The sequence below is a fragment of the Annulohypoxylon maeteangense genome (assembly GCF_022496945.1).
Source record: "Annulohypoxylon maeteangense strain CBS 123835 unplaced genomic scaffold GGS22scaffold_9, whole genome shotgun sequence".
Taxonomy (NCBI): domain Eukaryota; kingdom Fungi; phylum Ascomycota; class Sordariomycetes; order Xylariales; family Hypoxylaceae; genus Annulohypoxylon; species Annulohypoxylon maeteangense.
The window spans coordinates 1451447-1470958 of record NW_025953256.1 but is presented as its reverse complement, the minus strand read 5'-3'; the positions used below and the strand labels follow the sequence as shown (position 1 = coordinate 1470958).

Below are 19512 nucleotides of genomic sequence, written 5' to 3'. Positions count from 1 at the left end.
TGCGGTGTTACTTTGCGTCAGTCTAGGGGGTATTTTACGCGTAAAGTAGCCCTGGAGCCTTAGTGCACTAATTCAAGACAACTACCTAGTAGTATACCACAGTTAAGTCTTTAATACGATTTATATATCGTAATTTAGTTATGGGGTACTTTAAGTACCTTTTTTAATCATATTATAAAATAAAAAGCTTAGTTAAAATACATGAATATCTTAATAGAAGTATAGTAAAGGGTCCAAGTAACCCGGAAGGTCCGTTCTACCCTACTTCATGAACGAAATTCACCCCTTCCAGTGGATATGCTCTAATTTATCCCATTTTCTAATAATTAAAATACTTGTTTGTACAGTCACGCCTTTAACCAATTACTACTGGGACGAGGCGCTGTTCTAGACACCATGCGACGATGGCTCAGCAAAACGAAAAGGCACTTACTCCCCAAGAACTCGCGAACATGCTGTCTAGAATGCAAGATGAGAAAGATCCAATGTAACAGAAAGCGGCCAAGTTGCGGGAATTGCGAGAGTGAAGATCGAGCATGTTGTTTCGAGGATCAGTATACTTTGCTGGAAGAGCAGTCGCCAGCGACACGGTCCTCGATAGACCTGCGATTCATATCCAAACTTCTGAAGCCCCCGACGACTGCGAAAACTTGGCCACCTATTCGAGACTCCGGTGACTCTCAACATTTAAGTTTATTCCACCATGTAGAAACTAGCGAGTCCGATAGGATGGTGGCCATTCAACCCATGGAGCCCCTCGTCCAAGCACATATAACTTCCGCGCTATCAACCTCCTATCTCATGAACCAATTACTGGCGTTTTCAACCCAGCACCTTAACAGTCTCTATCCGGATCAAAATCGAGCCTACCATAACCCAAAAATATGATTATAGAATCAACCATCGAGTCCCTATCAATACCAAAGAAAACGGCTTGGGTGAAACTACGGGGGTTGCTCATATTTTAGTTATGCGCTAGTTCACATACTGAAGCCCGAATCATAGGTGCTATCGGCTAAACCCGGCTGACATACAGGGGACACAGTACTGTAGGTAGTTTTTAACGTCTGAGATTAGGAATTAGCGAGTAAATGGGTGCTTTCAGGAGGGGGTACTTACTATACTGGGAACTACTGACGATTAAGAATGATTAATATTCTTAGAATCATGCTATGCCCGAGTTTGAGAAGTGTCCGAGTTTAGCGAGGGTAATAATTGTCAGATACACATTTCCCTCTACGTATCTTCTGATCAGATTAGGTTCATTTAAGGTGGTCTGTGCTTTGGGAGATATTGTCAAAATCTGGTTACTCACGCAATCTCCCTGAGACAAGAAGAACTTTTCCTAAGAGTTTCTATTTGTAAGAATAGAGTTGTGTAGAACAAGATATAATTGTACGGGAGAAGGTTTTCTATCACGGTAATTCCGATATTTCCGGCACTGACTCTCTTTCTCATCCGTTAACTCCAGCGTTTTCCGATATCCCCGCCCTCAAAAGTATCAAGGAGCGCAGAGACGACGTAGAAGCTTAGTACCTAGTTGGTATTGATTTTCTAATTCAACGAACCATTCAACATACTTTGCCTAGGTACTTTTGGACTAACAATTGATTTGAGCTGATTCTTGATCGTTAAAATATCCCACTGACTTTTTAAGCGCACCCCCTTTTAGTTTATAGTTTAATGACTACCTAATGAAGGTGCGCTTATATACCAACTTACTAGGTAATCAGATGGATCGCACGGTCGACGCCCCAGACCAAAGCCACGAAGCCTACCGCGCGCGTTCATTGGTCAACTGGACTCGAATTGACAGTATCGGGACCGAGTGGTCTCCAGTAAGATGTAAAGTTTCCAGGAATTAGCCCACTCATCCATGGTAAAAATGCCCTCCAAAAGCAATTACCCCGTGGGGATTGTCTATGAAATTCACCCAGACAGCCAGACTACACATTCTCAAGCTCAATCAATACTAGGATGACGTATGATTATTAACCGGACGAAAGGAGGCGATATATGAGCCCTACTGGAAGCCAAGGAGTATGATAAACGCGAATAAGAAATCGAATTAAATTATTAGATGTGGAAAGGAACATATGTGAGGCTCCGGTCGGGTACAAACAGTATCGAGAGGCTGGCAACAAATCCGGACTCCGAACAGCCTACCTACCCAGGTATGTACCTACCTACTCATTAGGTAGGTGTGTCGTATGCAGCTTTTGTTTTTGTTTGGAATGGGGTAGATCGGTGATGATCCGTGAATTCGGCAGGGTTGTACTCTATCAATGTAACTGGTTTACATTGTCATATGTATAAAGACTCTATTGATATAGCAGCTTATATTCCTTTTACAGATACCCTCCGAGACAACATAACCTCATCATAGGAATTATGCAAAAGCTGCATTCGTTCTTGGCATGGAAAAGAAAGAATACGATTGAGAGTGATACTATAGCCACTTTCATCCTCTCAAACATGCCATACACGATGACCTTGAATTAAAGTATAGATTATTAAGCGTACGCCTAATTAGGTTTTAACCTAACCGTTGCTTCTAGAAATTATGGACGGCCTCTATGCCTTAGGTAGTACCTAGTATCACGATTATAATTAGAGCCCCCAGTAAGCTTAACCGATCGTCCTTTGTGAAATTGTTCACAATAGAATAAACCTGGTGTCGCTGGCCTCTGCTTTGATACTGATATATGGAGGATTGTTGTCGATCCTTAACTTTTAACTACCTACCTACCTAGGTATCTAGGTAAGTATTCCTCGTGAAAGACCACCGAGGGCAGATCGGCTTGTCCTAACCTGGCTGAGCTCTGCAGGTGTCTCAAAAGAATCAAGGTTGTCGTAAGCTTCAGAAAAGTTCCCAACGTTCTTGGGCATAAACTTAAGGGCCGGGAAAGCAACAAAGGTGGGTATGTACCTACACAACCTTGGAACATATGTAAGCCTTGGAAGCCATCAAAGATATCACACATTGAGCGCCAATCATTGTATTCTCATTCGAAAAGCCTCGACCCACTCTGGCTCACTGAGTTAAGCTGAAATGAAACTTGGTGGCTACGAATGGCATGACCTGTTTTTAATAATACCTAGGTAAGTACTGAAAACATCTAGAGAACAAGAAGAAGTAATTGTATGAAAACAGTTAATAGGCCCTTTTCTGAATATAAAGTCTTGGCCCTGTAATTCCAGAGGAGGAAGCAAGGTATTTCTTTATGTCGTCCTGCCCTCCTATAGGTTGGGCGTTACACGAACGTGGTTCCTAAGGCGGGACGAGGATAGAAAAGCGGTAAGAGAGATTTGATAAACAAGAGATCTCAGATAGTATTTAGTCTGGCTTGAATTCACGTTGTGGTTCCCAAATGACCCTCCGTCAATAACTTCTCTAAACCAAGAATTTACCCTCCCGACCCAGAACTTTCTACTTAAACACTCTTCAATTGAACATTCAATATGCCTCAGAACAGCTCCACTGCCCCGGCTGGAAGCAAGACAGCCCAGGATCATTCTACCGTTGATAGCCATGACACCAACAAGACTATCAGCGGTAACGATGTCAAAGGTACCTCCCAGGGCGGAAACTTGACCGGTGGAACTGGCCAAGGCTCCAATCTCGGTAGCGGTGGTAGCGGAGGCTCTGCTCAAGGCGGAAATGCTGGCGCTGGAATTTCAATGTAATCTGAGCTTGCTTGCCAGTAAGACCCCTGTTCACACAACCCATATCCTCTGTAAGAATCTTGGCTAAATTAGATATGGATCAGGAAGTCGACTACGAAGTTCAGACTGACGGACAGATGATCAATGGGATATCATATAGGAGAAATGGATCTTCCGTGTTTGGTTTATGAGGTTATATCTAACGGGACGGATAGCCTTACACTCCTTATGGTATAAAGGGGTAGGTCCCCTGTATTTCAGTATGTAGTATACTACGGCCGTAGTCAACTTAAGCTTATAGTCACTCTTTGAAATCTATAATGAAGCCTCTTATTAGAGCCTTCTAACCATAATCCTCGTCTTCCTTGTTGTAACCTGCAAATCAAGTTCCTTAAGCGATATATCGTTACCTCTGGAGACCTGAAAAGCTAGAAAATTAGTAGTCTACCCATTTACAAATGTGTGTGTGTGTGTGTGTGTGTGTGAAAATAGGAAGAAAGGAAAAGTGATACAAAAAGTGATGTCAAAAGTGGCGTGGGAAGGGCGGGGTGGTGCTGAAAATATAAGATAATTCTAAGGTTGAGAGGTGGCGGGAGATGATAATAGTATCGTCGATCTTGCTGGCGCCTGGGTTACCTGGGTCGCCTGATCTGAATCTAAGGTATTCTAATGGTTGTAAAATTTTCCAATGATCCCAAACCTTCTGTAATGATTATTTGACGATTGTAATCATTGCTATCTTACGCTATTTCTCGCTACGGTAATTAGTATTATCGGGTATCTGAATTTAACAGCATTTCGAAATTAGAAAATGATAACGATTCATAGGTCAATAATTCTGAATTTGAAACTAGATTTCCCTATATAAGCCTAAAAGGCGAGAACTCTGAATAAACCGACTTTGCTATATGAGCGCTAAGTCGAAGTAGCTGTCGCCTAGGGCACACGGACATTCCGTTTATAGTGGCCGAAAGGGGTAGTGAGATAATCGACATCGACAACCTTCTCGATCTTGATTTTCTTCGGTGCGTCAGACATAGCCTTGTTAATTGACATTGCGGCGCGGTTATAGAGCATAAGGCTTGTCGCGAGACCAGCTTCCTTGAGATAGCTGACGTAGGGGACGAAACCGTGCATGTCCCTCTTAAGTTTGGCGATATTCTCGCTAGTAGTGGGAGAGTGCTTCGTGCCTTCGTGAGGGATAAACACGATAAATAGCTCCTCGAGTCCCGACATACATTCAAGAACCTCGCGGATAGGGGCCGATGCTCCAAACGGGATGGCGCCGGCAAACCCGGTGTGGGGTACAAGCAGCGCTAAACTCCGAACGTCACCACGCCATGGAGTCGAACGTAGAGACCAGAAAGCCTGCTCGGAGTGCGCAGCGCAAATGTAGAGCAGGTCACGGCTCCAGTCGACATAGATAGGGCGGTCGTTTACTTTTGGGAGGTTGATCTTAGTGGAGGCCAACTGAGCGAATTGGGGAGGCAGTCGACCCCGACCCGACGTCACGGACTCGGGGAGATCCTTGGTGAAGGTAATAGGGGTCCATTTGCGCTTACACCATTGAAATACTTCAAGGGCCTCGCGGTTAATGGCTGGGGAAGGAGGGCGTGCATCCTTAATGATAATATTGGTTGCGGGATCTAAGATGGTGCAGGAATATGATAAGACTTCCTTCATCGAATTTATGTTCTCACTCTGGGGTCCGGGATGAACCACGTGAAGACGATGACTCTGAAAGTGATATTCCCAGATCGAGTTGCGGAGTTCTTTAGGGAGGTCATTGAATTGATGAAAACTACGTGAAGGATCCATCTTAGCCCGATAAACGAAGTTGTTAGCTACCGGTTTGATAGTGGTGATTTTGAACGTTGGTGTTGTTGAAGCAAAAGGTCTGAAGGTGGGATGGTCAAGTGTGGGGTTTATAATATTTCCAAATATCCGAGCTTTTACCTAAATAATCCCCAATCCTATATGGCATATAGCTATAAACCTCCATGACGTAATCACAAATCAATAGGTACTGGATAGAGTGAAGCATATCTTTAATGACGCTACAAAAGAATCTTGTTATTTCAATAGTATCGGCCTATGTAATTTCCCATACAATGTTAAACATTACTTCCAGAATCTAAGTATCGTCAGGTTCTTCCCATACAACTGTTAACGAACACCCTATGCCATTGTCATCCAGGCATTCGGAACCTTCTCACGCGGCCATAACAATTACCTACTTTGCCTCGGGCGCTGTGTGATTCCTTCGCCTGCCTGATTAACTCAGCCTGGGATTCTTCCCTATATTCCTCGTTCGCATCCGTGGATGTTCGCTACCTATGAAGGGTTACGCCATTCCAAACTGGCGCTATGTCCAGTGAAATCCCTCATACCCAAACAGCGCCTCTTCCGTCATAAATACCAAGGTGCATACATCCTTAGTATGAGCCCACAGTTTCTCGCACGAATCCTCATATGCGATCTCGATGAACATCTGCTTCGGAATAGATTCCGTGGTACCGCAGTTGATGTTTATACGTCGACCTCTGCCCTGGGTTTCAAAAGAACAGGTAAGTAACCAGAGAATTGTCAAGATTCCGACCACAATCAACTTACGAATTTCCTTGATCACCTTTAAATGTCCTGGAGTCTCACTGGGCTTCTCATTGTATTAATTCTCCGGGATCTCGGATATACCATCCTGACACTGCCGGCCGCAAAGTTTGATATCTTCATCGGAGTGGCAAGTTCGACTTTATCCTGGAGGTTAGTATCAATACGTATTATTATGACTTCGGTTCACATTACCTTCATCATCTGGATCCGTAACCTCTTGGCGTTGGCGACTCTCCCTAAGGTTGCCGATACTCATGGCTCGACGGGGCATCCTCTCAGTATGTATCGGCATATTTGTCATGGTCATCCGAGACTTCAAAGTAGACATTTTAGGAGGCATTTCGAGGTCTGTCAAGATCGGATCGGCGCGTGATATAGTTAGGGTACCGGGATACAACGGGAAGTCTTCACATTCCTTTTAATAGAAGAATAGTATAACGCGACAAAAGAAACTATATTGGGTGCAGAAAATATTTAAATCTACTTTTAAGAAGGTAAGTTCCAAGTCCTATCCATACGATTAACATTGGTGAGGAAAGCCTATCACATGAAGTGGCGACCCAAGTTACTTAGATCAGGTCTAAAATGAAAAGCATATCAAGAAACCCGTTCGAACCAGAATGGGCACAAATTTGGTGGAGTGCCTTGCAGATATCAACTTGGCTAGCGACTTCTCTGTGGCTATCCCTCATCATGGCTGGTCAGTGTCACGAAGACCCCAAAGAATGATTTTCATTAGCTCCACCTAGAGCCGCCGATGACATTCGTTAGACCTTGGCATGATCATAACATCGTTATTCACTCGGGCTTGCCGAATATCAGAAGGTGGCTATGTTACACAATATACCTACAATACGAAAAGGACATGTTCGGTGTTGGTTCGACATAGAAATCGAGATTCGAGATCATGCTGTCAGTCAATCTCCCCTTTCGAGATACTAATATGGAATTACGAACAGCACTCATTGAATACTTAAAGAAGCCATGCCGTTACGATTTGGCATCCAGTTTCTACTGTGTCCAAACATGCAACCTCGCCATATGTTCGACGTTGGTAATTAACGCAAGACGGCCAGGGGATGTGCTAGTGTTGCCGATCACTGGAATATGCCGCGATTTACAGCTTCATTTAAAGAATGGGTTCAAAGCTTTATGCTTGTTATGCATAGGTCATAAGTGCTAACTTCCTGCTCTGTCAGTTTGTACAAGGTGGTTATGAGATGATATGATGTCTCATGACATAGCTACGAAGCAATAACCACAATCTTCGAATTAACCACTCGAGCCTCTTATTAACTCAGGCAGTCAGGTCAGTCTTATCCTTCGGATTTCTCTTGCATACCTACCCCGCCAGCCCGCTCAGACAGTAATGGTCCGTGGAATGGCCCCTCAATTACGTACGCCACGCCTAGCCCTGATGGTTAGCAATAGCCAAAGCGTCTTGCCTCCTCTTCACCCCGCCATATTGTTACCTACCTACCCTGCTACCTAACCATGAAGAACCGATAATTCCACTGTGGTTTGGGCAAATCTACATCCGAGTAATGTACGAACCCGATCCCCACTCTCTTCGAGACGCCCTTGCGCGTGGTAGTTAGGCCCAGCAAGATCGATTGCGCGTTTGGCGGTTTACTGAGTGTGTCGGCAACAACGATTGGAACAAGCTCGTCTATCGGTTCGTATCCGCCGTCGAACCTGAACTCTCCTCTGTGACCGGATACATCTAAACTTCCAACGACATCCCCCGGTTTGATCTTGATATGGAATTGTTCAGCTACCACATATGGTGCGAAGAACCCAAGCTCGCCGCTTTCCAGTGTATCCCCCGGTACATCACATTGCGTTGACTCGTCTAGTAACACCTTAACATTGATGCCAACGCGGGACTGGAGATATTTCCTAGTGCGTGTAACTTCACTGTCGGTATGAGAGGTAGTCGTATCGGAATGGGAACTGATGTATGCAGTTCTCCAAATATCTCTAGTCCAGAAATAGCTGATTTCTGAGCCTCCATAATACCAGCATACGATCGGTACGTACAGAGGCACCCGCTTGATAGGAACCCGTGATATCTTCCTAGGCAGCCAGAGGTTATCCTCAAAAACAAACTCGACCGGGCCAGACCAGGAAGTCCTAATCATCTCCTGCGTTAGCAAGTTGCTTTCTAGGTTTCATCATTCAAGGTACTAGGTAGATACTACCTAATTAATACATACCACGACCACGACCGTAACGACAACTGTCCAGTCTTCTTTCTTAGTCTGATGATTCCTAGCTTCATGGGATTGCTCAACTGTCGTTTCTCTGCTCCCGGTAATGGAAACCAGAGCATTGATCGGTAGAGCAGACTGGAAGGGATTGCCTGCGCCTGAGAGATGTCCAATGTTTCCGAAGGGGCGTTTTTAGATCTTTGGAACCTGTTAAATATACCCTCGAAGGCGTTGAATACGTCGCAAGGGTCCCTGAGGTTCTTCCGGCTATACTCTTGCACGGCCAATTCATATGACTGCGGATCCAGCTTCCCATCACCCATATCTCCTAAGTAATTGTATGGCGTCGGTTCGAGATCGTACCTGATGTTTGTATTCCACCATGGTGGTCCCGTCCTGGCTTTGATTTTTACCTCTCCGGTAGTTGTCTTTCTCTTTTCTACATAATCATAACCCTCTCTCCGCTGACATTCGCTGCAGTTGAAGAATACCTCGTTGGCGGTGAAGTAAAGACAGCGTTGCGATAACGACTGTTCCTGAAACGTCCATCCTCGCGTATTCCAGGTACTCATCCGAACCTCCTCGCATAAAGATGACAGAGAAATCGAGAGGTTGAGAACTGTCCGACCTGAATCGCCGGCGATCTTGACCCCTCTAATAGAGTGACCCACTCTAGGGCTGATGCCACTTAACCCAGCGTCTGCATTGCTACCCGCTGCGGCGATAACAGTTACAGTTGCAGAATTGTATATGTCACCCATTTGCGAGATAAGTCGCTTCCTATCCTCCTCATCATCTTGTATGATACACAAGGTATCTACCCACAGATATCGAATTCCGATTTGCTGTGTAAATTCCATAGCATCTCTAACTGTCTGAGGGATTCGTCCTGTAGAGGGCGATTCTAACCTCGACTCGGATAGGCTTCTCTCAATCTTCAGATCTTTTATATTATCTTTGAGAGTCATAAGAATGGGTATCTTTCCCTTGCTCCTACTCTTACCTCCATGATAGAGAGTAGGAAGGTCGCCCCAAACGTAAGACAAAGTCACATAGGCACATCTTCTATCTTTCTCTACTATGCACTCTCTGTTCACGTCAATAAGGCGAAAGGGGAACTGCGGCTGGAATAGGAGGCCATGAACATCTTGTCCGATAGATGCCTTGGAATGTCGATGCTTCCGACATTTATCGAGCCAATCCTCAACAAGGCTAATGTCGACGTACTTTCCAATCTTTCGCCGTGGGAGATAGCTTATATCCGATTTATTAATCGGTATAGATTCGATCTCAGCGATGATAAATCCTGTCTTCTCTCTATCGACCTTCCTTGGCGGAGTTTTGTTGTGGTGAAACTTCGGGGGCTCTTGATTAGTTGCCAGTACCAGTCTTGGCTGAGGATGTCGGATATGACCGTGTTCCTTGACGGATAACGGACTCCGACTTTCAATCAGGAGTTCGCATCTCCCTGCTTTGTCCCTCTCATCTGATCCCCAGGCACGGTCAATGACTCTGGAGATCAGGCTGCAGAATGGGCAATCTGGATCGGCATACTGAGAGATCTTTCCAATAGATTGCTGACTAGTTTTGTGGGAAAAGAACACTTCTAGGTGCAGTTTCTTGCAGATGTTGCATAAATGGTGTCCAGGCTGCGTCTTGGCCGATCGTACTTGATGAGAGCCCTTCATACTTCTACTTCAACGGCACCGATTCGTTGCTCTTATACTGTGTTAAAAACCTGAAGCATTCACATTTGCATAATACAAATTCTTATCATGTTTCTAGGTTGTGTTTGAATACAACGTACTTGGCTATTGAACACCTACCTAGCACCTACCTGTACGGGTACCCAGTAGGTGCCTAATGTATGTTGAGGATAGGTGCAGGTAGCGAGTAACCAATAAAACCCACTGCAGAATCCGAGCTGAAAAGGTGCCATCAATTGCCTACTTCGTCTACGAAGACAACTAATGAAGATCGTCCACATGTAAAGATTCCCCAAATGGCAGGACTAGCGAGCCTACAATTGCGAAGTCAAATGCGTAGCTTGTTAAAAGGGGTGTAGTGATGTTGTCTTCGAAGCCTTCTCTAGAAAACACCAAAAATCACTTTGGAATTGGGACCGCAAATCCCTAACTGAGAGACATGCGCCGTCTCCGAGAATCTATCAAAAGACTACGAGCTAAGCTGTTCAAAACGCCAAATCCAAGAAACACAATACATGTACCGGTCGCATCGAATGATTCGAGTGCAGCAAGTACAGACAATGAAGAGGACGTGAGTGATGAAACTTCAGAAGAGGCATTAAGCCTCCCTGATAGCACCAATTACTCAGCTTCGACCGAGGGGACCACAAGTGCAGATGAAGAAGTTGAATCTGCTCCCTCACTCCCGGCACCATCTTCACAGTTCATCTCGTATCTTAACCAGAGCAAAGAAAACAAGAGAACTCCAACGCGCGACCTCGTAAAGCCGTATCTGCTTTACGAGAACCGGCCGCGCTACGAGTTCTTGCGTCCAAACGCAACCATCGACGCTCTCGCAAATCTCGTTCCGATCTACGATGGGCAAGAAAGTCTGTTCAAGATCCGCACAATAGACTATGAGAAAGCCGACAAGGACCTGTACTTAATGCGATTGAGAGGTCGCCAGCGAGAAAAGAAACCTAGACTCGCCATTGCTAAGTCATTCGAGGCGTATCAGAAGAATTTCGATGCATTCACTCACGGTTAGTTAAAGTGAAGTTTTACTCCCTAAGCACTGTAAATCGCATTAATTACTGATAAAATGTCTCAAAAGTACAGGTGTTTTGGCGGGTTTAGGTATGATCCATAGCACCTAAAAGCCGAAAAGTCAGCCGCTCGAATCACTAACTAATGGCGAAGACTGGTCTAACGTTGTGGTGGCTGGGTCCTCTGCGATGCTCCCCCTGTTGTCGCGCCGCAGAGATGTGCACATAGAGGATGAGCCCACAACACAGAATCCAGGTGAAATATATTACCAGTACTCAACGCCCTCTTTTTTAATATCTGTTTAAAAACCAGCTGTTTCCTACCGATAGGATAGGTACCTATTAAGGTATGGGCGAGTAAACTAACCCATTCTTTTAGAAATACTGCGAGCTCAAGTGATATCGACATATTTCTCTACGGGTTCGATAGCGAAGATGCAGCCACTAAACGCATTATTGAGATCGAAGCCTTAGTTCGCAAGAACCAGCACTTAATTTCTAGTAATGCGCTAACGTTACGGTCAGAGAACGCGATCACGTTCATCGCACCCAGATGGCCGTACCGCCATATCCAGGTAACAAGAAGAGATTTCGCTCCTTTTCCGTTAGGAGGTTATGTGGATACCAAATAAGGTTAATCGGCTAATGGATAGATATCAATCATCAGGTTATTCTTAGGCTCTATAAATCGATTAGTGAGATTTTGACAGGCTTTGACGTTGACTGTTCTTGCGTTGCATTCGATGGAAAGCAAGTATATTCCAGTCCGCGAGGAGTCACGGCGATAGCTACACGCACCAATACCATCGATCTAAGCCGTCGGAGCCCATGTATGTATTGCCAATCTTATATTTTACTCTCGACTCTTTTTATACTCACTTTGAATATGATATATAGCGTACGAGAATCGGCTATGGAAATATCGCCATCACAACTTCGAGGTATATTGGGAGGCACTTGATCGGTCGCGAATCACTATAGATTTCCATGAGGATGACGTCTTCTCTATCTACGAAGGCCACACGGAGCTCACAGGACTTGCCAGGTTACTATTGTCTGAGGCAGTGCTCAAGAAAATGAGTAGACCTCGTGGATACAACCACTGGAGGATGAAAGCGAACCTAAAGAAGCTAGACGATGGCGGAGACCCGAATATGGTGGCAGAAACGTCGAGTGGTTATGCCAACCACAGAATTCCATATGGCTTATTACTTACAGCTGAAAGGTATGTCAAGTCATGAATGAGTTGACACTCCATTTCTTATCACTCCATCCAAGATTGAAGAATCCTAATGCAACATCAGTGTTCGCGGAACTGTGATTGAGCACGCAAAAACGCCGTACATGTTCGGCACGATTCAAGAAGTAACCGATCCGAAGAACCCAAAGTGCAAATGGGAATTAAAACATAAGAGCAAAACGAAGCTGAGGAGGAAGGTAACCTTTATCAAGTTTAACCCCGGCCGACAAATGATTGGAAGCTTTTACCCGCTTACCGATGATGATTGGTGAGATCAACGACTTCTATTCTTGATCTTCATCTTAACTGACTTCATCTGCAGGACTAGAATGGCGTATGAGCCATAAATCAGATAGAATAGCAAGTGATAGAGCTTCTCATTACCCCTATGGATTATACCGTAGGCCATCCATCAACCCATTTTAACACGTTCCATCCGAACTTGGACTGGTTATAATTCACTCCTACTGATTTATCCACTGTCAAACAAGTTAGCCTGAGACATTTACTCTACTGATGGGTTGAGGGCGACAGCTTACGGTAGTGATAGTAAAGAACATCGCCATGCGCGTCATCGTGGAAGACTCCCTGACCACCCGGAGCGTATATGTTACCATGGCTTGCGAGCACAGTAGTGCCTCCACCATTGGTGCATGCAACACCGTTCTTGTCCACATATGGGCCAGCAGGGTTACTGCTCTTGCAAACCGTGATGTGGTATACCTGGTCGATCGGATCCGTGGCGGGGTCGTATGTGCAACATATACCTTTACTCAGAAATAAGTACCAGGTGGTGTCACGCTTCCAGATAAAGGCGCCCTCCATCTTGTGGTTCCCCGATGGCTCGTAGGCGATTTGGTGCTCGTTGCCCGATCTAAAGACATATTTGCCGTCGAGTGATGCTCGCGACTGGTAGATGTTATTCCAGTAGGAACCCCACTGGATATACCACTCGTTATCCCCGGTCCCGTTGACGATGTTAGAGTCAATGGCGTTGTAAGGACTGTTGCTGTTTGAGGTAACTACAGCCCCCTGATCGCTCCAGGACCCAGACTCCAATGTGGTAGAAATTGCATAACCAATAGCTGAGTTGTGGCTCGAGGACACTGACACCGAGTAAAAGCAATAGTAGTTGCCACGGATGTAGACAACATCAGGGGCCCATAGCTATAGTACATTCCAGAGTCAGTTTGTCGTCGCGAACATTTTGGGGAGCTTCTGAGGCGAGCGATGACCACTAGAAAATTCTAGTTCCAAACTAGAATGTTTCCAAATACCTAGTAGGTAGACTTGAAAATGGATAATGTACTTCGAATACTCACCACGTCTTTTCCTGCTATGTCGATGACACTGGCACCCTGAATCACACTTCCACTCCGTGTCCACGGCCCCGCTAAGTTGTCCGCCGTCGAGATACCGATCAGGTCTAAGGTCGAAAATCGGAAGTACTTGCCATCAGCGCGCTTTATGACGGCCGGGTCATGGGTAAAGCATTCACCGGAGCACGCACCGGGATCCGGATACTGAGCTTGAACGGAAACCGGGTACTGGGCTCGAACGGAATCTAGGGAAGTGAGGAGCACCGATAACAAAGCTCCGAATAACATCATGACTTCTTTGGGTTCACGGTACGAACCTGGTAGCACACTACAGACGGACTCTTTTGTTGAGACATGTTAGTTTGCGCCCGCGGGCGCGTTCACTTATACATGATACACCAGAAACTGATCGACGAAACCATCTAATCTCAGCCCAAGCTAAGCCGGATGCGACGGTCCAGTTGGCTGGGGAGCTCCGCAGGTTACAGCTTCTAGGACTGCCGGGGAACGTATTTGGAGACATAACCATCTGGGTTCCATCAACTAGAATCTCGTTGGGCGGTGGCATGTACTTTGGCAGCGTACCTATGTAAGCCACTTACGATATGGACATGGAAGTCAGCTTACAAAAGTGGACATAAACAAGTCGTCACAAAGGGGCAGAGGGGCTGAAATTACAGGCTAAGGCAGCCCGGTAATGCACTAAAAGCAAGATGGGATGATGCAAGGCCAGCGCGCCCCGTTGGGATCGCGGGCTGATCGCTCACCTCCTTTTCTCGGCGCGAAAAGGAATAAAAGCATCGCCTTCGCAGGAGCTTTCATCCATCATTGTTCGTGTCTGTCGTCAAGAATTATTAGAGCAACTGTTGAACTTCCAGACTGCCTAAGCCGTGAACAGCTAATAATCTAATGATAGTACGCCGCCCCCTTGCTGGCAGACAGGGATAAGATCTGTCAACTAACGAAAATCCGGGACGATCCCCGACCTCGAACAATCTTGACCGTAAAGACTTGACCGTCTGCGCGTCCCCATGCTAATGCTGTGCCGCAATCTGTGCCACAAATCCCTGTAATGAGGCTTGCATCGTGTATTCCGCTTCCATCGCAGTGGAACAGAACGGGATTAGAATGGACCATAAGGCCGTATCCGCTAACCCGCCAATTCAATTAATATATTAAAATGTACACTGTATAAATAAGCAGTATATATGGAACTTACACTATGCTTTATAATTTACAAAACGTTGTTAATGTTTAATAATAATATTTTTAATATTTAAGTAAATATATATTTATTATAAATAAAAATATTTTTTATTTTATAAAGTTTTTAATTTAATAAGTTAAAACGAAAAAACGACGCCGATTTTTATTATTAAATTTTATAATTTATTAATAAAAAAAAATAAAATGAAAACTATATAAATAAATATTTATTAAATTTAAAAAAAAACATAACTTATTTTTACTTTTTATTAAATATATATTATATATTATTTATTTTTTACTTTATTTTTTAATTTTACGTTAATATTCGAATTTTATAATTTATTTATTTAATTAATTTTTTTATTTTAACGTTATATTTAAATAATTATTTAAAACTTAACGCGAATTAACGTTAATAAAATTAATCGTTTCGTTATAAAAAAAATTATAAACTTTTAAAAAAAAAATAAATCATTTAATTATTTATATTTAAATTTTTTTTCTTTTTTTAAATAAATATTATTAAATATTAAAATTATAAAACTTTTTATTTTAAACATTTAATTTTTAAAAAGTAATTAAAAAAATTAATATTTATTATATTAAATTTTTAATTTATTTTAAAATAAATATATTTCATTTTAATAATAAATTTTATTTAAATATAAAATACGATAATATTTAAAAAAAAATTTATAAATATAATAATATTTAAATAAAAATTAAATAATTTTCATTAATTATTACTTACATTTTTATTTATTATTTAAATTTTTAATATTATTTTTTTCGCGATTAATATTTAATTTTTAAAAAAAATTACTTATTAATTTAACGTGTTTAATTTAATTTTTTCCTTTTATTAAACGAAATAATAATAATAATAATAATTAATATTAACGTTAAAAAACCATTATTTATATAATTATTTTAAAACTTTATTAAAAATATATTAAACGTATTAAATTAAATTTTACATTTTATATTTAAATATAAAATTTTTATAATTTATTTAATAATTTATATTTTTAAACGTGCGTTATAACGATTTATATTATATTTTTTTTACCGAAAAACGAAAAAAAAAAAAACGTAAAAAAAACGATATTATTAATAAAATTAAACACGTATTTATTTAATAAAAATTACGTTAAATATAAATTTAATTATTTTAAAATATTATTATTAATATATAACATCGTTTTTTAAATTTATTAAAAACATTATTTTTTATATTTTTATAACTTTTTCGTAATAATAATAATAATAATAATAAAAATTATAATAATTAATTTTATTACGAAACGAAATTAAAAAATTAAAAAATAACGACGTTATTACGCGAAAAGTTTTTAATTATTTTTTTTATAAAAAATACGATATATATATAAATGAAGTTTTTTATTTATTTTACTTTTAAAATTAATTATAAATAAAACTTTCGCGGGGATTTTACGAGTTTAATTTTAATTTTATAAATTTTTAATTATTAATTTAAAAAAAAATCGATATTTAATAAACTTTTTTTACGTTTAAAATTTTACTTTTAAATAATAACTTAAATTTACGTTTTTTTAATTTTAAATATTTTTTAATAAAATAAATAACCTTTAAATATTTATAATAAAAATTAATATAAAAACTTAAAATAATATTTTAAAATTAATATAATAATTTTTTAAAATTTTAAAATCCGTAATTTTTTTTTTTTTTTCGAAAAAAATTTTACGTTTTTATTTAATAATAATTTATTTAATAAACGTTAAAATTACATTAAATTTTAAACGCCCGATAATTTCGTGTTAATTTTAATGCATAATTTTTTTATATATTAACATGTTTTTTTAATTAATTATATTTTTAATAATATAATATATAATTATTTAATAATATTTATTTTAATATTAACGATATTTAACATTAATCTTCGTATAATAATATATAATTATTTAATAAGTAAATTATTATAAATAAATATTATAACTTATTTTTTTAAATAATAATTATTTATCGTTATATATTAAAATCATATATACACGTTTATTTAATAAATAAACCGAATTTAATATAAATATTAAAAAATTAATTACATTAAAAATACACGCATTATTATTTATTTTACTTTATACCACTTAAATTACGAAACGAAATTAAAAAACTTAAAAATAATAACGTTATTACGTAAAAAACTTTTAACTATTTTTATTATAAAAAATATAATATATATATAAATAAAACTTTTTATTTATTTTATTTTTAAAATTAAAAGTTAACGAAACTTTTATAAATTTAACGAAAATTTTATAAATTAAATTTTAATTTTATAAATATTTAATTATTCATTTTCTTTTCGATTAAACGTAAAATAACTTTTATAAATAAAAATATAATAAAAAAAATAATAAAATAAGTAAATATTTAATAAATATACGGCTTTTATAATCGTGTTTAATAATATAAAATTATAATATTTTTTTAATTAATTAAAACCGAACTTTTATAAAAACTTTATTATTTTAATAATATAATTTAAATTTAAATGCGTGTTTTTTAATTAATCGAAATATTTATTAATAAACTTTCGCGTTTTCGAAATTAAACTTAAATAATTAAATATATAAATATTATTTACGTTATATAAAACCGGAAAAACGCCGGTAAAATGTATATATATTATTTTATATATATTAAATAAAAAATTAAATACCGTAATTTAAACCTTTAAACCCGATTTTAAAATTTATATTTTTTTATAATATTAAATTTTTAATTAATTATTTCGCATTTAAAACATTTTTAAAAATTTAATAATTAAAATAATTTAATTATTTTTATAACGCGTTTTCGAATAAATTTAATTATATTAAAATTAATAAAAAATTAAATCGAAATTTTATAATCGAAATTAAATTAAGTTAAAATTAATTTAAATTAATCGAAATAATAATTAATTTTTAACTTTAAATATTATAATTAAATAAAAATTTAAAAATTAAAAAAAAAATAACATATAATTTAAATTAAACGCTTTTAATTAAACTAAATTAAAAAAATTAAAACGTTAAATTAATTAAGCTACGAATAATTAAAATTAATCGAATATATAATGAAATTTTAATATAATTTAAAACGCGTTTAAATTAACGTTAAGTTTTTTTTTAATATAACGCGCGTATTAATTAAAACCATATAACGCGAATAATATTAATTATAAATGTTTTAATATTTAACCATTTACTTTTTTTAATTTTTAACGAATATGTAAAATTTACACTATTTTTTTTAAAAAAAAAAAAAACCTTATATTATACGAAGTAATTTATTTAATTTAATTTAATTTAATTTATAATAATATATTTTATTACATTATTATTAACTCGTAACGTTATTTATAATATTTAAAATAAAAATCGAAAATATTTATATAATAATTATAATTATATATATAATTTTAAATTTAATTTAATTTAATTTTAAATAATATAATTTTTATTTATATAAAATTTCTTTTATTATATATATATTAAAAAGTTTTAACTTAAACACTTAAAAATTTATTCGGTAATAATTTTTAAAACTATTTTCATTATAAAAATATTATTTATATAATAATTATTTTAAATTTATATATACTTTATATATTTTTTTAAATATATTAATAACATTAAATTTAAATTATTTTTTTTTATAAATTAAAAACATAAAAATAAATATTTAAGTATAATTAACACGATATAACACGTGAAATTTTTATTATTTATTTTTATTAAAATGTTTTTTTAAATAATTTTTTTTAAAAACTTATTTATTTAAGTTATTAATTTAAATATTATTTTTTTAAATTCCTATTTTATATTTATTATATATATTATAAAATTAAAACTTTAATTTAATTTTTTAATTATAACGAAATATATATTTTAAATTATAAATAAATTATCGTTATACGGTAACTTACCCGTAATTAATTATAATTAATAAATCGTGATTATTTTTTAAAAAATAAAAATAAATATTAATATTATTAAAAATAATATTTATACGTTTAATATTAATTACCACGTTTAAAATTAACGTGGTAAAACTTAAAATTAACGTTATATTTTTAAAAATTAATATCGTAACTTTAAAAAAAAATGTTATTATTTTTAAAATAAATATTACCATTTTTAAAATAAATATTATTATATTTAAAACTAATATTATTACTTTTAAAATAAATGTTATTACGTTTAAAGTAAATATTATTAATATTAATACCCGATTTAATATTTTCGAATTTCGTTTTACCGTTTCGTAAATTTTTCTTTTTAATTATTATTTTTATATATTAAAATATTAATTATGCGTTTATTATAAAAACGAAAACATAATTTCACGTTTCGTTAATAATAATATTAATGATTATATAAATACGTTATAACTTTTTAAAAATTTAAATAATATAATTATTAATAAATTTAAAACTACGGTCGAAAAAATTAAAAATATATTAAATAAAAGTTTATATATTAATTTATAATT

At 37.2% G+C, this 19512-nt stretch overlaps 5 protein-coding genes across 5 annotated transcripts; 2 read left to right on the top strand and 3 right to left on the bottom strand.

The window, feature by feature from the left end:
* The first annotated feature begins 283 nt into the window (after nt 1-283).
* Nucleotides 284-1198, top strand: GGS22DRAFT_164660 (uncharacterized protein). Its single transcript, XM_047961566.1, has 2 exons — nt 284-1067; nt 1120-1198. Exon 1 carries the CDS (start codon nt 397-399, stop codon nt 886-888), a length of 492 nt encoding a protein of 163 aa, XP_047818755.1. The 5' UTR covers nt 284-396; the 3' UTR covers nt 889-1067; nt 1120-1198.
* A 3289-nt stretch (nt 1199-4487) lies between these two features.
* On the bottom strand, nt 4488-5575 carry GGS22DRAFT_164657 (uncharacterized protein). Its single transcript, XM_047961565.1, has one exon. The coding sequence runs from the start codon at nt 5482-5484 to the stop codon at nt 4603-4605; it is 882 nt and encodes a 293-aa protein (XP_047818754.1). The 5' UTR covers nt 5485-5575; the 3' UTR covers nt 4488-4602.
* A 2037-nt stretch (nt 5576-7612) lies between these two features.
* GGS22DRAFT_148170 (HET-domain-containing protein) lies at nt 7613-10271 on the bottom strand. The gene is made up of 2 exons (XM_047958976.1): nt 8496-10271; nt 7613-8412 (listed from the first exon to the last, which is right to left on the bottom strand). Exons 1-2 carry the CDS (start codon nt 10175-10177, stop codon nt 7764-7766), a joined length of 2331 nt encoding a protein of 776 aa, XP_047818753.1. The 5' UTR covers nt 10178-10271; the 3' UTR covers nt 7613-7763.
* Nucleotides 10272-10614: 343 nt separating this feature from the next.
* Nucleotides 10615-12889, top strand: GGS22DRAFT_148152 (uncharacterized protein). The gene is made up of 8 exons (XM_047958975.1): nt 10615-11217; nt 11294-11311; nt 11375-11492; nt 11600-11795; nt 11888-12050; nt 12118-12445; nt 12525-12728; nt 12783-12889. Exons 1-8 carry the CDS (start codon nt 10635-10637, stop codon nt 12805-12807), a joined length of 1635 nt encoding a protein of 544 aa, XP_047818752.1. The 5' UTR covers nt 10615-10634; the 3' UTR covers nt 12808-12889.
* On the bottom strand, nt 12766-14330 carry GGS22DRAFT_164633 (glycoside hydrolase family 43 protein). The gene is made up of 3 exons (XM_047961564.1): nt 13783-14330; nt 13000-13627; nt 12766-12939 (listed from the first exon to the last, which is right to left on the bottom strand). Exons 1-3 carry the CDS (start codon nt 14068-14070, stop codon nt 12854-12856), a joined length of 1002 nt encoding a protein of 333 aa, XP_047818751.1. The 5' UTR covers nt 14071-14330; the 3' UTR covers nt 12766-12853.
* Between the last annotated feature and the right edge of the window lie 5182 nt (nt 14331-19512).

Bases quoted from the DNA above. Each gene is read 5' to 3' on its own strand.
- GGS22DRAFT_164660 (XM_047961566.1), top strand. From the start codon at position 397: ATGCGACGATGGCTCAGCAAAACGAAAAGGCACTTACTCCCCAAGAAC.
- GGS22DRAFT_148170 (XM_047958976.1), bottom strand. From the start codon at position 10,177: ATGAAGGGCTCTCATCAAGTACGATCGGCCAAGACGCAGCCTGGACAC. The intron at 8,413-8,495 runs GTATGTATTAAT...GGAGATGATTAG, and splicing joins TCGTTACGGTCGTGGTCGTG to GACTTCCTGGTCTGGCCCGG.
- GGS22DRAFT_164633 (XM_047961564.1), bottom strand. From the start codon at position 14,070: ATGATGTTATTCGGAGCTTTGTTATCGGTGCTCCTCACTTCCCTAGAT. The intron at 13,628-13,782 runs GTGAGTATTCGA...AATGTACTATAG, and splicing joins ACATAGCAGGAAAAGACGTG to CTATGGGCCCCTGATGTTGT. The intron at 12,940-12,999 runs GTAAGCTGTCGC...CTTGTTTGACAG, and splicing joins TGTTCTTTACTATCACTACC to TGGATAAATCAGTAGGAGTG.
- GGS22DRAFT_148152 (XM_047958975.1), top strand. From the start codon at position 10,635: ATGCGCCGTCTCCGAGAATCTATCAAAAGACTACGAGCTAAGCTGTTC. The intron at 11,493-11,599 runs GTACTCAACGCC...CCATTCTTTTAG, and splicing joins CCAGGTGAAATATATTACCA to AAATACTGCGAGCTCAAGTG. The intron at 12,729-12,782 runs GTGAGATCAACG...CTTCATCTGCAG, and splicing joins CCGCTTACCGATGATGATTG to GACTAGAATGGCGTATGAGC.
- GGS22DRAFT_164657 (XM_047961565.1), bottom strand. From the start codon at position 5,484: ATGGATCCTTCACGTAGTTTTCATCAATTCAATGACCTCCCTAAAGAA.